General features: G+C 37.6%; 1 protein-coding gene across 5 annotated transcripts; it reads left to right on the forward strand.

Annotated features, from left to right (window-relative positions):
• The first annotated feature begins 17 nt into the window (after positions 1 to 17).
• CZH18orf54 (chromosome Z C18orf54 homolog) lies at positions 18 to 11,295 on the forward strand. Of its 5 annotated transcripts, none has more exons than XM_013303612.3 (9): positions 18 to 70; positions 521 to 677; positions 1,030 to 1,359; positions 3,128 to 3,898; positions 5,406 to 5,553; positions 6,577 to 6,685; positions 8,061 to 8,192; positions 9,724 to 9,797; positions 10,685 to 11,295. In XM_013303612.3, the coding sequence occupies exons 3-9, from the start codon at positions 1,053 to 1,055 to the stop codon at positions 10,740 to 10,742; spliced, it is 1,599 nt and encodes a 532-aa protein (XP_013159066.2). In that variant the 5' UTR covers positions 18 to 70; positions 521 to 677; positions 1,030 to 1,052; the 3' UTR covers positions 10,743 to 11,295. The 5 variants fall into 5 exon arrangements, with proteins under 5 accessions (XP_013159066.2, XP_027650317.2, XP_055647383.1 ...); XM_027794516.2 differs by having other exon boundaries at positions 33 to 105; XM_055791406.1 differs by having other exon boundaries at positions 65 to 83; positions 10,664 to 11,295.
• Positions 11,296 to 11,374: the final 79 nt, after the last annotated feature.

The raw sequence follows: 11,374 nt of genomic DNA on the forward strand, positions 1-11,374 counted from the left end.
CCACTGCGCCTGCGCGTCGCCATTTTGTACAGGGACGCGGTCTCTTCAAAAACGCTGCGCGGGGAAGCTTGTAGGGGTGGCTGGTGTGGGTGGGGGGTGTCCGGGGTAGGGCTGGCGGGTTTGGTTGGTGTACTCTTTTGGCGTAGCGAAGTGGCCGTGCTTCTTTAGGCGGCCCTTCTGAGGGGAAGGGGGTTGGGGGGTGCCTGCCGCGGCCGGGCCTTGCCCGTGAGGGCCCGCCAGGTGCTGTGTGAGAATGGGGCCCGGGAGGCCCCTAGGCCGGTCGCCCAGCCCCTGGGCCGGTGCCCAGCTCGGCTCCTCGGCTTCCCGGGGAACACCGCTCGGCCTGGAAGAGTTAACCCTCACTGTGCCTTTTTCATATAAATCTTTATGCTGCCATTGCATGATGATCCTTGTATGTGTGCGGTACTGGATATAACAAAGTTATTAATCGTTATTCCTTGTTACAGCACCTGTTTCTTTAACACCTTAACAAGTTTTTCAAATGGTATTTTACCTACAGGGGTGAAGTGAACCGTTAGGTTTCTTTCAGTGATCTTGGCCATCCCGATTACAGCATTTGGAACCAGTCTGTGCTTCCAGCTCTTCAATTTACAGATTGTGGGGTTACAAAGGCAGCTTGGATTCAGTTGACTATAAATTGTATAGACAAGACAATTGTAAGTGCTCCCACAGGGCTCATAAAATTTTTTGCTGTATGTACCCGTTCTGCTTGTATACAGATACCAGCAAGGGTGATGCCTTCCTGCTCTTGTGACATGGAGTTGTTTAGGGGTTTTATGCTAAGCTACTTGTCTTTTTGTCTGTGAACACGTTTGCTGAGGATTCCAGGGGTGGTATGTATGTATGACAAATTTATTTGAAAAACAGCAATTTGAATAGCTAAACAGTAATTTTCAGGAAAATAAGAATTACAGAACAAAAGTTAAAAAATCCTTAGTACATTACGGTTTGTGAGATGACATTTTAGTGCAGACGATCACTTGCACTTCCGTTTCTTTTTCCATTTAGATTCATAAAAAAAATGAGTAAAGATGCTAGCAGAAACCTGGATAAAAGCCATGACAAGCTCAATGAAAGAAAGCTGCGTCTGCTCTCCTGATTCAACAGTATCTTCTCTTTTAACAAGCTATAGCACTGACAGCAATACTCTGTACTCAAACACCTTGATCCACTACAAGGGCAAGCTTTACAGCTCTGCTTCTGAGGCTTTGGAGGCGTATATTGAAGATTTTGATTTAAGTCTCACATCTTCAGAAATAAGCACTGGAAAAATCTGCATATGTCAAAACACCCCCAAACAAGTTAAGTTTTCAAAGCATCGTACCAAAGGAAAACATGGTATGTCTCTGCAAATATGTTGTTTCATAAGTTTTGCTGTTTGCCATTCTGTTCTTTTGTTTTCACTGCCCATGGTATTGCAACTCCTCATCTTGCACCAGGTGTGTTTTGTTGAAGGAATAGTCCCTGCACAACTGCATGCAAGTCTTTATGGTGGTACAGTAAATGGTGCTTCGTTATAACTAGCAATATTTGTCATTCTCTGTATAATGCTTTTTTGTAAGTGCTTGGTGGATTGGTAAGACTTCATGACCGTGCTCATACATGCAGTAACAAATTACAGAGTATGGGATACAAGTTGTGTTTTCTGTGTGTGCATATATACTAAAGACAGTGTAAATCATAGCTTAAACCTGAATCTTGGGGGGCAGGGAATCAGTTTCCAGAGTAAGTAACATCAGAATCTAATTATTTGAGGGAGTTCCCTTAAATGGGGCTCTGTCTTAGAGCAATATTTGCCTCTTATCCATAGATTTTTATGAGATGTACTTTTGGGCCTGAAGTCTCACACAGCTGGGTAACATTTATGGGTTTGAATTGGCTTTTGTTACTATTAGTTAGCTTGAATAAAGACTTAATTGATTATATGAACTTTTGAGTAGATAACTGTGCTTGAGCTAATTTATAATGGAAATGCTTTGGCTGTTACATCTAAAATAACAAAGTCCTAAGTACAGGCACACTTCATACCTGAAAAAGGATGCTTTCTTGGGTTGCATTGGCATGGATAGCTATGGTAGCATATTGTATTATTCAGGACTTTTTTTTTTTTTTTTTTTTTTACCTATAACCTTCCTCTAGTTTCACACTTTTCTTTCTTTTATCAAGACTGCAGTTTTTTAGCAGTGTTTAGCTTTTGGATTATATTTTTTCAGTACAAACCACCTTCTAGTTATGTTTAACTGATCTCCCAAACAAAAATAAGGATTCTGATTATCACTAAAAATGAGAAACTGTTCTGTGAAACGTGTCATCTCCTCACATTTTACGCTGAAATTTCCCTGTTCTTTGCAGAAGTCTTATTAGCTCCGTTCATGTATTACCTAGTCTATTTTGTATGGTTTTTTATTAGCTGTATGTTTTGTATCTTACAGTAGTCTTTAATATCAGTAACTGAAATCTGTATATTACAGTGGAAGTGAGGAAAAAAACCCCTCACTTCCAGGTACTAGTTGAGGCAAACCTATTTTTTGTGAATCAAAGAGCTTCATAGCTTCTGTTAAAAAAAGGGATTTAATACTATAACTCTTCCCTGAAAAACTGTCAGGCATGTAAATTTCTGTAGAATCACAAAATGCATCTGTAGGGCCATTATCTGGCTACTTGCCTTGCAAGCTGCTGCTTTTAGCCACCTTTTTTCTCTAGTAAATATGCTCAGTTTCAGTATGGGAAAGGCCATCCCTGACATTACTGTGTGGAGGAAGCATCGCTACTAGGTCCGAAATACTAAGGATGTATCTGCAAAATACATAGTTCTGAATGTGAAACTAAAAATGGACTGTATAATGTTGACTTCTTGTTTCTCAAAAAGTTAAAGAAAATATTCAAAGCTGTAAATGTACTATGAAAGGAGGGGTAACTTTTGATAGGTAAGGTTCCTATCAAGATCCTGATTAGAAATGGAACTGTTCTTGTAAGAACTGTAATTCAGTACCCCATGGTAAAGAATATATTTCAGCTTTTAACTATTACTTCATGTTAGATCTTACAAATGTGTCCTCGTAAGCTTGAAGTATAGCAAGTCATGTAAAATATCTTTGTTTTTCAGAATTGGATGATTTTAATCAGCATGTGGGATTGGGTTTTCTTGCCTCACCCTCTAGAAGGCAGAGTGAGTGTGACCCAGACTCCATTAGTCTTGCGACAGATGATCTGTTAGCATTTCCAGCAGATGGATCACTGCCCTTTGTCCAACACAATCTTCTTAAATCAGAGCATCAAAGTAGTGAGTGGAACAGATGGTCCCTTAAAACATCTTTCTGCCCTTGTCAAACCTCGTTACTTGATACTGCAAGTGGTTTCAGTCTCCAGGAGAATGAGAAAGCTGTTGCTCACCAGAATCCACAAAAAGACTTCAGCAAAAAGAAACACAATGTGTCTGAACCGGATAGGTGCAGTTCTGTCTCCTCTAAAGGAAGTTTGAAACTCTTGTCTTTTGCAGAGAAATCTAACACTTCTAAGAATTATCCAAGGTGGCTTACCAGTCAGAAGTCTGACTTAAGTGTATCTGAGATAAGTAGTGTTGCCAATTTTCATTACCCAGTCTGGCTTAAGAGTTACAGCCTTTTTTCTGGATCAACCAAAGAAAGCGATGGTCAAAGTTCTAATATACAAGGAAAAGCTTCCTCTCCACAAGCTTTTGAGATACTGAGAAAAAGACACTCTGTAGATAAAGACTGTTCTAATTTTTTTGAACAAAATGCTTGCCTGGATCTGAGAAGTGATAACAAAGTAGAAGGAAGTTGCAACTATGACAGTCCAGATGCATGCTTCCCATCTGATAACTCATTTTCAAGACATACTAAAAAGCCATTTAGAGGTAACTATATTTCATATTTATGTTTTAATTTTGAGGGTACGCATATAAAGACTTGTACTTTTTTTTTTAAATCAACACTAGCTATGTTGGTCTGACTGCACTGTACACTAGATTTATTCACTTCCATCTCTGACAAATCCCTTGAAGCACTTACTAGTAGCTGACCAAGTTAAACAGCTTTTATACTGTTTAGTTTTCATATATAAATCAATATTTAAGCATTACTTTTACAGCAAAGTATTTGTTGCTGTGGCATATTTAGTATCTTAATGCAAGATAATGACATTAATTCCATAAATACTTTTAATAGAATTTCAAGCATTACATTACATGAATTGTAACCCTGGGGGAAAGAGATTCCTAAACATAGTGTAAATGAACCTGTCACATTGGTAAAAAATACCATTTATTGTGCAATCTTTTTCTCTACTTTATGCAGTCAGCAGGAGGTCTTTGTAACCCATATATTTAGGTTATCTAGTGCCTTCAGTTTATGTGGAGACTTTCCTTTCTCATGTAGCTACTATTTGCAGCAGACCATCGCTCTTCTGAAGCCAGAAGGCTGTCCTGTGGTGAAGCACCATCTTTGTATTATGAAATATCAGCAAGACTTGCTTTGATATGAAAGATTAACATTTCAAAGTGTTAATTACCTTCATTTCCAAGTTCATTCATTTAAAAAGAAAAATAATTTTTTTGTTATGCAAAGCATAAATACTGGTCTCCCCATTTTCCAAGAGGTTATATATAAAAACTAAGTTAAAATGTTGTTTATGTTGTGAATTCAAAGCAACAAAATGTCAGATATGCAAATACCTTCCTAATGTGTATGCATGATGAACTTTACATCCAGGGTTGTATCTTTTTTTTCTTCACACAGAAAATTTTACTGATCATGAATAGGCTAGGTATAAAAAAATGTGAGAATGTGTCTGTCACTTTGAGTGCTTGTCTCAACCTATTTTTAAATGTTCGACCCATATGTGATTGTGTATGTGTATGTGATTTGCATGTATATGTTGCGTGGTTTCTCTCCCAAGTGCCTGTAAAATCAGCTCTTAGAAAAACCTGTACAAAAATAGTAAGAAAACTAACCTGAGGACTTACAGTATTAATAAGCAATATTTAACATTGTATTGCGAATTAATATTGATTATATTTTCTATAGTATGAAAGCACATGAAAAACATTAATCTTGAATGCTGCATATGATACTTAGTTTGCATAAGTTAGAAAAAAAAAAAAAAAAACAAAACCAAAAACGTTTGACTACTTTAAATATGTACTGGCTAGAACCTTGCAGGTCCCATTTGGTACTGAGGATTTATGTGCCAGTCCAAGATAACCAAAGGAGTTGTATTGATGCTGTACTCTCTGTAAAATATTTTTACTGCTAACTGATTTGTAGTAATTTCCTTTGAGTATCACATCAAATTAAAATAGGGAAATAATGCCCTTGAAGAGGGTTGGACACATTGTGTCCTGGTGGTTTTTTTTTTTTTTTTAGAGGACCAGCTTGATCTACTTACCTTGAAGGTCAACAGAGGTCTGGAGGGTTCAACTGAAGATTTGTCAGATACTCTGAAAAATGATGGTAATCCTACAACAGATATACTAGGAGCAGAGATGACATGGGAAAATGTTCCAGGTGCTTTGTAAGTCAATAAAGATTTTGGACTAATTTGTTTGTGAAAATGCATAATGTATTTAATTGCTTTTGTATATAGATTATAAGTAACTGTGCTGTGGCATGCACATAAAAGATTGACTATTAGATTTCTTGCTAGTGCTAAATGTTTGATATTTCAAGGTCAGGGGATTGGGGCACTGCTTTCCCTTTTTCACTGACTTGCAAGGAGTGCTATCAATATTACTTATTGTTGCCTTTTAGTAACATCTTTGTATATTGATGATATGTAAGAAATACTTGTTTCAAGAGAAAAATTATTTCATGGAACTTAAATTGACATATTTACTAGTTTATGATTAATAATTTATGAAAAACAAGTTAATAGTGGGAAGTCCCTTGTTTAAAAAAAGCAGTGGGGGCTTGGGAAGTTTTGGAGGGGTCTTGGGAGTGAAATTCTGGTTATCCCAAGAGCTGAGAGGTTATTTCACAGGATCAAAAGTGCTAAAAATATACTAGTATTTCCTATGGTTTTGAAGAAGCGACTTAGGTATATGTGGTTCTGGGTGTTATCTCTTGGCTTCCCTTTACCTCAGAAGATTTTGAACTATTGGTTAATTTTGGCAATATTTAACAGGCAAGAGTGTCAAAATGTAGCATTCCTGCATGTGGTAACAGAAGTGGTACTATTCATGCTCCTGTTCAGAGAGATATATAATCTAACCTCCTGCTAGCCACCAGAGTGTTAGTGGAGGAGTACCAAGTGTAAGAAGAACACCCATGTGTAATAAATTATAGCTAAGAAGTCCTTACCTTGCATTTTTTGTTGATATTTATGGCTACCCATGTTTTGATTATACTGGCAAAGCTGGAACAAATATTTACAAGTCTCTCTGACATACACCAAAGTGCTGACAAGACTACTCAGTGCCCCTTTGGTGTTGCAGTTATGCAGTATATCTGGTTTCATCATAATGACTGTATCCTAAACCAATTATTTTAGTTTATAAGCCTGTTGTTATTCTCCATTGCATGTTTAATGTTGGTTTAGCAAACCATCAGTGCCTGTGTGCTGTGAGGATGTGGAGGATGCTTTACCATTCCCCAAGGCAGATATCATACACAAATTCTTGGAAGACTGTTTACATGACAAAAGTAAGGTCAGTAAAAGTGAGTATGTATTTCTGAATGCCCAAAATATAAGACTGGTAAATATTAGAAGGGGGAGTACCTGTAAACTGGTTTTTCTTCTTCTATAATGTATGAAGTAGAAAGTCTAACTGAAATAGTTTAGTCATGCTTGAGCATGATGAGTTCATAGTAGTTAAATCCTATAATCTAACCTTTGGTCACAATTATGATTAAGAAAGAATCTAACTATAAAATGCTTTGTTTAGTAATAGGTTGGCTTGTACACTTCATGTTTTGTTTAAATAATAATTTCCCTGCCTTGAGTAAAAGAAGACATTCCTTTTGTTATTGATGTATTAATACTACTAATTTCATAGCCTGGCTGATGTACTGTTAGGTATGAGTCAAGTTCAAGAGGTAAGTTAAATAATATATTTCTTCTTATTTATGCTCTTGCACTGGAATTGGATTGTGGATTGTATTTACTCTTCTGATTATTCATAATTTTATTCCCATTCTTACATATTAAACACCTTCCTGGCAGTCTTAATATTGTTCAGTCTTTAATTTTGGTTATATGAACCCTTTATCCTTTTCTCAGCTAGGGACATGAGCACGGAACCCAGTATTCTAGTTAAAAGGCATACTATTCATTTATGTGCTGGTATATTTACTTTCTGCCCTGTTGTCCTTGAATCTTAACTGCTCTAAGATTCTGTTTTCCTATCTTGTTAGTAAACAGAGCAGCACCCTTTAAGTTCTTCCACTGTGGTACATCCTTCTGTTTCCCGAAGGAGTTCATTGATACAGAGCCCAAGGTTGTGCATGAGTAATTCAAATTATTCTGTCTGATGCATGGTACTTCACTGTATTTCATTCTTCATGCTTCCCGTTCTCTTGGTTTTGCTAGATCATCAGACGTTTCTGGACACAAGCATCTCTAAATTACCCACAAATTTTTGTCACCTTGAGTTAATTTGCTTTTTTGATTATAGAATGAGCAGATACCATATAGATGCTAATCTTATGCATAAATCTATGCTTATCATTAAGGAAGCTTACTTGCTCTGTCAGTCATGAAATGTTGAAACATGTTCCAGTACTGCTGTCATAGCATTACAGGGACTGACAGTCAATATTCTTGAATTATTTCACACAAGCCTGGGCTGAAGCCGTTCTGTGTTGCTTCAGGCCTTCCTAACCATTTGTGTATTTACAGGGACTTCACTGACTGTACTGTGGCATAAATTAAGACGACCAGTGTAGCATCATACATGTACAATTTATAAATAGACTTCATACATATACAATTTATAAATAGACCTTTGAAGAACAGGTAGAAGGAAACACTTTATTATTTTATGTGCACTGCAAGATCAACAAACTCTTTGCATTTTGGTTTAGGAAAATACTTTTTCTGGAGATCATCATCACAGGCCCCTTGAAGCTTTGAAGCTAATGTTGTTTAAACTTCAAGCAATTCAGGGAAGTTTAAGCCGGATTGAAACTGCTGAACAAAAGAAAGAGTCTGAGAAAGTGAGTAGTCAGTTTCCTTATGTCATATCTTGTCACAATGGTTGTGTAAATTTCTGGGAAAAACTGTTAGTTCTTTTATAGACTTTGGTTTCCAGTCTTCATAGAATACTGGCAGCAGATTCAATCCAGTTTGCATCAGAATATGTTCGTGACTGCAGTGCCCTGCATCCCCTCGGCCTTGCTGGAGGCTCAGCGCTCCCACTCGCTGCGGCGGCTGCTTTTTTTGGGGCACTGCCTGGCAGGGCGGTAACTCCAGTGGCCTGGGCCCTGCTGCAGAAAGCAGCACCAGGAGATGGCGACATCTCAGGCAGTCCTGCCCGGAGAGAGCAGGCTTGCTCTCCGCTGCTCTAGCAACAGCTGTGCTTGGAAAAAGTTACCTTCTGGTAGTATCCCCGTCAATTATTTCAGAGGCAATGCATCAAAATCCTTGTCTCCTTTGGCATCAGTGAGTTGGTATTTTTGTGGCACTTTTGTTTCAAAATTATTTCATAGACTTTTACCCTCACTGTTTACCTTTTTCGGAGTGTTGCTTGCATACGGTTCTTAAACCCTGTGTCCTAGGCTTGGTAGTGAATGAAATTGCTCCATATATACCTGGATCAGGCAGGCTCGGGGAATGGGCCAACAGGAACCTTACAAAATTCCACAGGGGCAAATGCAAGAACTCATACCTGGGAAGAAAGAAACCATGGCAGTAATGCAGGCTGGGCACTGCCTAACTGTTCTGTTGAAAATGCCCATAAAATAGGCATTTTCATGAAATGAAATGGGTCTTGGTAGGTACAAGCTGAATATGAGCCATCTATGTGCCCTGGCAGCGAAGAGGAATAGCAGGGCCCGGGCTATATGGACAGGAAGGAGCACAGGCAACACATCAAGAGAAATGCTTGTCTGTCCCTCTGTATCCCCCAGCACTTCCTAAACCACATCTCTAACGCTGCATCCAGGTTTAGGCCCCTCTCTTAGGAGAGATGTCAGGAAGCTGGTAGAGGGGTACCTAGATGGTTGGGGGCTACAACACTTGTCTGGGGTGGGGGGCTGAGGGAGCTGGCCTTGTTCAGGCTGGCGGAGAGGAAGTTTGGGGGGATCTAATTGGCGTCTTCCTGCACCTTTGAGGAAGGTATCAAGAAAATGGAGCCAGGTCTTCATAGTGGGGCACAGTAGAAGGATGAGGAATGGGGATGAATTGAAACAGGAGGTTCACACTGGATATTGGGAGAAACTTTTTCACCCTGCAGATAGCCAAGCAGTGGAGCAAGTTGTTAGAGAGAGGTTGTGCAGTCTATGACCTTGCAGATTTTCGAGATGTGACTGGATAAAAGCCCTGAGCAACCTGCTGTAACCTCGTAGCTTCCCCTGCTTTGAGCAGGAGCCCACCTCCTGAGATTTCTCCCAAGCTTATTTCCTTTATGATGCTATAAAGTTGTTGGCAATCCTTTCCAGTGGAATGTGCTATAAAAGATTCCTGTTTTCTGGCATATTCAGCTATTCTTCCTTCCCTCCATTAACAATTTTTTTGTGTGTTTTTAAGCTTTCTGAAACAGCAGAGGCTGAATTAAAACTGTGTGACAGTGAAATAATCCCTCTTACTAATTCTATTCAGAAGTAAGTGACCATTGTTTTTTCTGGCTTTTCAATGTTTTCAGAAAGTGCAGAAAAGGAATGATCAATTAGCTAAAAGCTGTCATGTGATCTGAAAAGTTTATTAAGAATAAGACAGTAGTGACTAATTAAAAACATGGTAGTTCATGGAGCAGAGAAATAGCTAGTGGATAGTTGCAGAGACATACTCTGTAAGTAAGCATTTGTATTTCATTTGTATCAATAGATTAATTACTACTACTCAATAGATTAATTATTCCTACACATAGACTTTAAAATAATCAGACTTGGAGTAGTATGTAATGCGGGACAAAATATTGTGTTTTTCACTACAGTGAGAAAATAATTGCTGTAAAACAGATTTTATTAATGGAATCAGCAGAGTCCTACTAAACAGTTATAAATAACTAAAGAAATAAGTTTGAGAAAAGGCAGAATGGAAAATGAGTTTATTATGTAGGACATATGTTTCAACAAAACTGTGGAGTATAGTTCTATAATGTAAAAGTAAAACATTTTAAAGGATTTTTGAATTGAAAAAAATACAGTGACTTTCAGTATTGATCTGCTATTTTATGACGTTAAGTTTTGCAGTTTCATATCCTGTGTTAAATACCCATTTTGTAATAATTTAATAGTAGCTGTGTGTTTGAGCACCTGTATTTGAGAAGACACATTTAAAATTTCAGTTGCAAAAAGTATTTTCTTTTTTAAAAAACATTTTGATGTATTTTATAATCTCTACAACCAATTAAGTGGGACAGTTAGAGATGTAAACTGTCTATATTACCATTCAAACTGTTAAACTATGAGAAATCATTATCCTTTTGTCTTAAACATATATAGTAACGTATACACTGTTCTTGAAGTCTTCATTTTTCCTAATCTAGGGTTTTACACCATTTGTCACATCGGAAAAGTCTTGTTGAAGATAACAGTAACCACTGAGAGAAGACTGATGATCATGAAGATGAACAAAAAAATAAAAATCTGTGAAGCTGATACCTAGAAGTGTTTTAATATTGTATAATTTAAATAACTTGTCAGCCTGACCACTAGTCAGAATTTTTTTGAAGGCTGAACCAGTGCATGTTCTCAGAAATGTTGTATTCACTATTTCTGTACATATTTGTTCTTTTTAGTAATTACTACAAAGCATAATTGAGTATTAGTGCTGCCAACAGGATCTAACAATGTGACAAGATATACCACTTTTTAAGGACAATTTAATTAATAATGCCAACATTTTAATGGAAGAATCTGTGTGTTTATAAGAATTTATAAAAAATTATTTGGCCAATTCTACTCATCACTTATTACATGGCCTGTTAGAAACAGGGGAAGCTCAACATCATGTGTAAAGTTAAGCAGTGAGGTTTAGCAATAAAATAATTACATAATATTTTCAGTGCTGTTCTTTCTAACAGGACTGGAGTTGATGTAATTGTATGCTCCTGGTTCCATGACCACAAACTTACCAAATATATTGTATCAAAAAGCATCTGAAGTCTTTTTGAATTGTCCTCCTTTCACACCCCAGTGAAGCTTGGTTCTTTGGGGAGAGAAGGCCCTTGTTTAGG

This window comes from Falco peregrinus, chromosome Z, assembly GCF_023634155.1.
Source record: "Falco peregrinus isolate bFalPer1 chromosome Z, bFalPer1.pri, whole genome shotgun sequence".
Taxonomy (NCBI): domain Eukaryota; kingdom Metazoa; phylum Chordata; class Aves; order Falconiformes; family Falconidae; genus Falco; species Falco peregrinus.

What these genes read in the sequence shown, in the direction of transcription:
- CZH18orf54 (XM_013303612.3), top strand. Translation starts at nt 1,053, where the DNA reads ATGCTAGCAGAAACCTGGATAAAAGCCATGACAAGCTCAATGAAAGAA. An exon ending in TACTAAAAAGCCATTTAGAG is followed by an intron (nt 3,899 to 5,405) that starts GTAACTATATTT and finishes TTTTTTTTTTAG; the next exon opens with AGGACCAGCTTGATCTACTT. An exon ending in CTTACTAATTCTATTCAGAA is followed by an intron (nt 9,798 to 10,684) that starts GTAAGTGACCAT and finishes TTCCTAATCTAG; the next exon opens with GGTTTTACACCATTTGTCAC.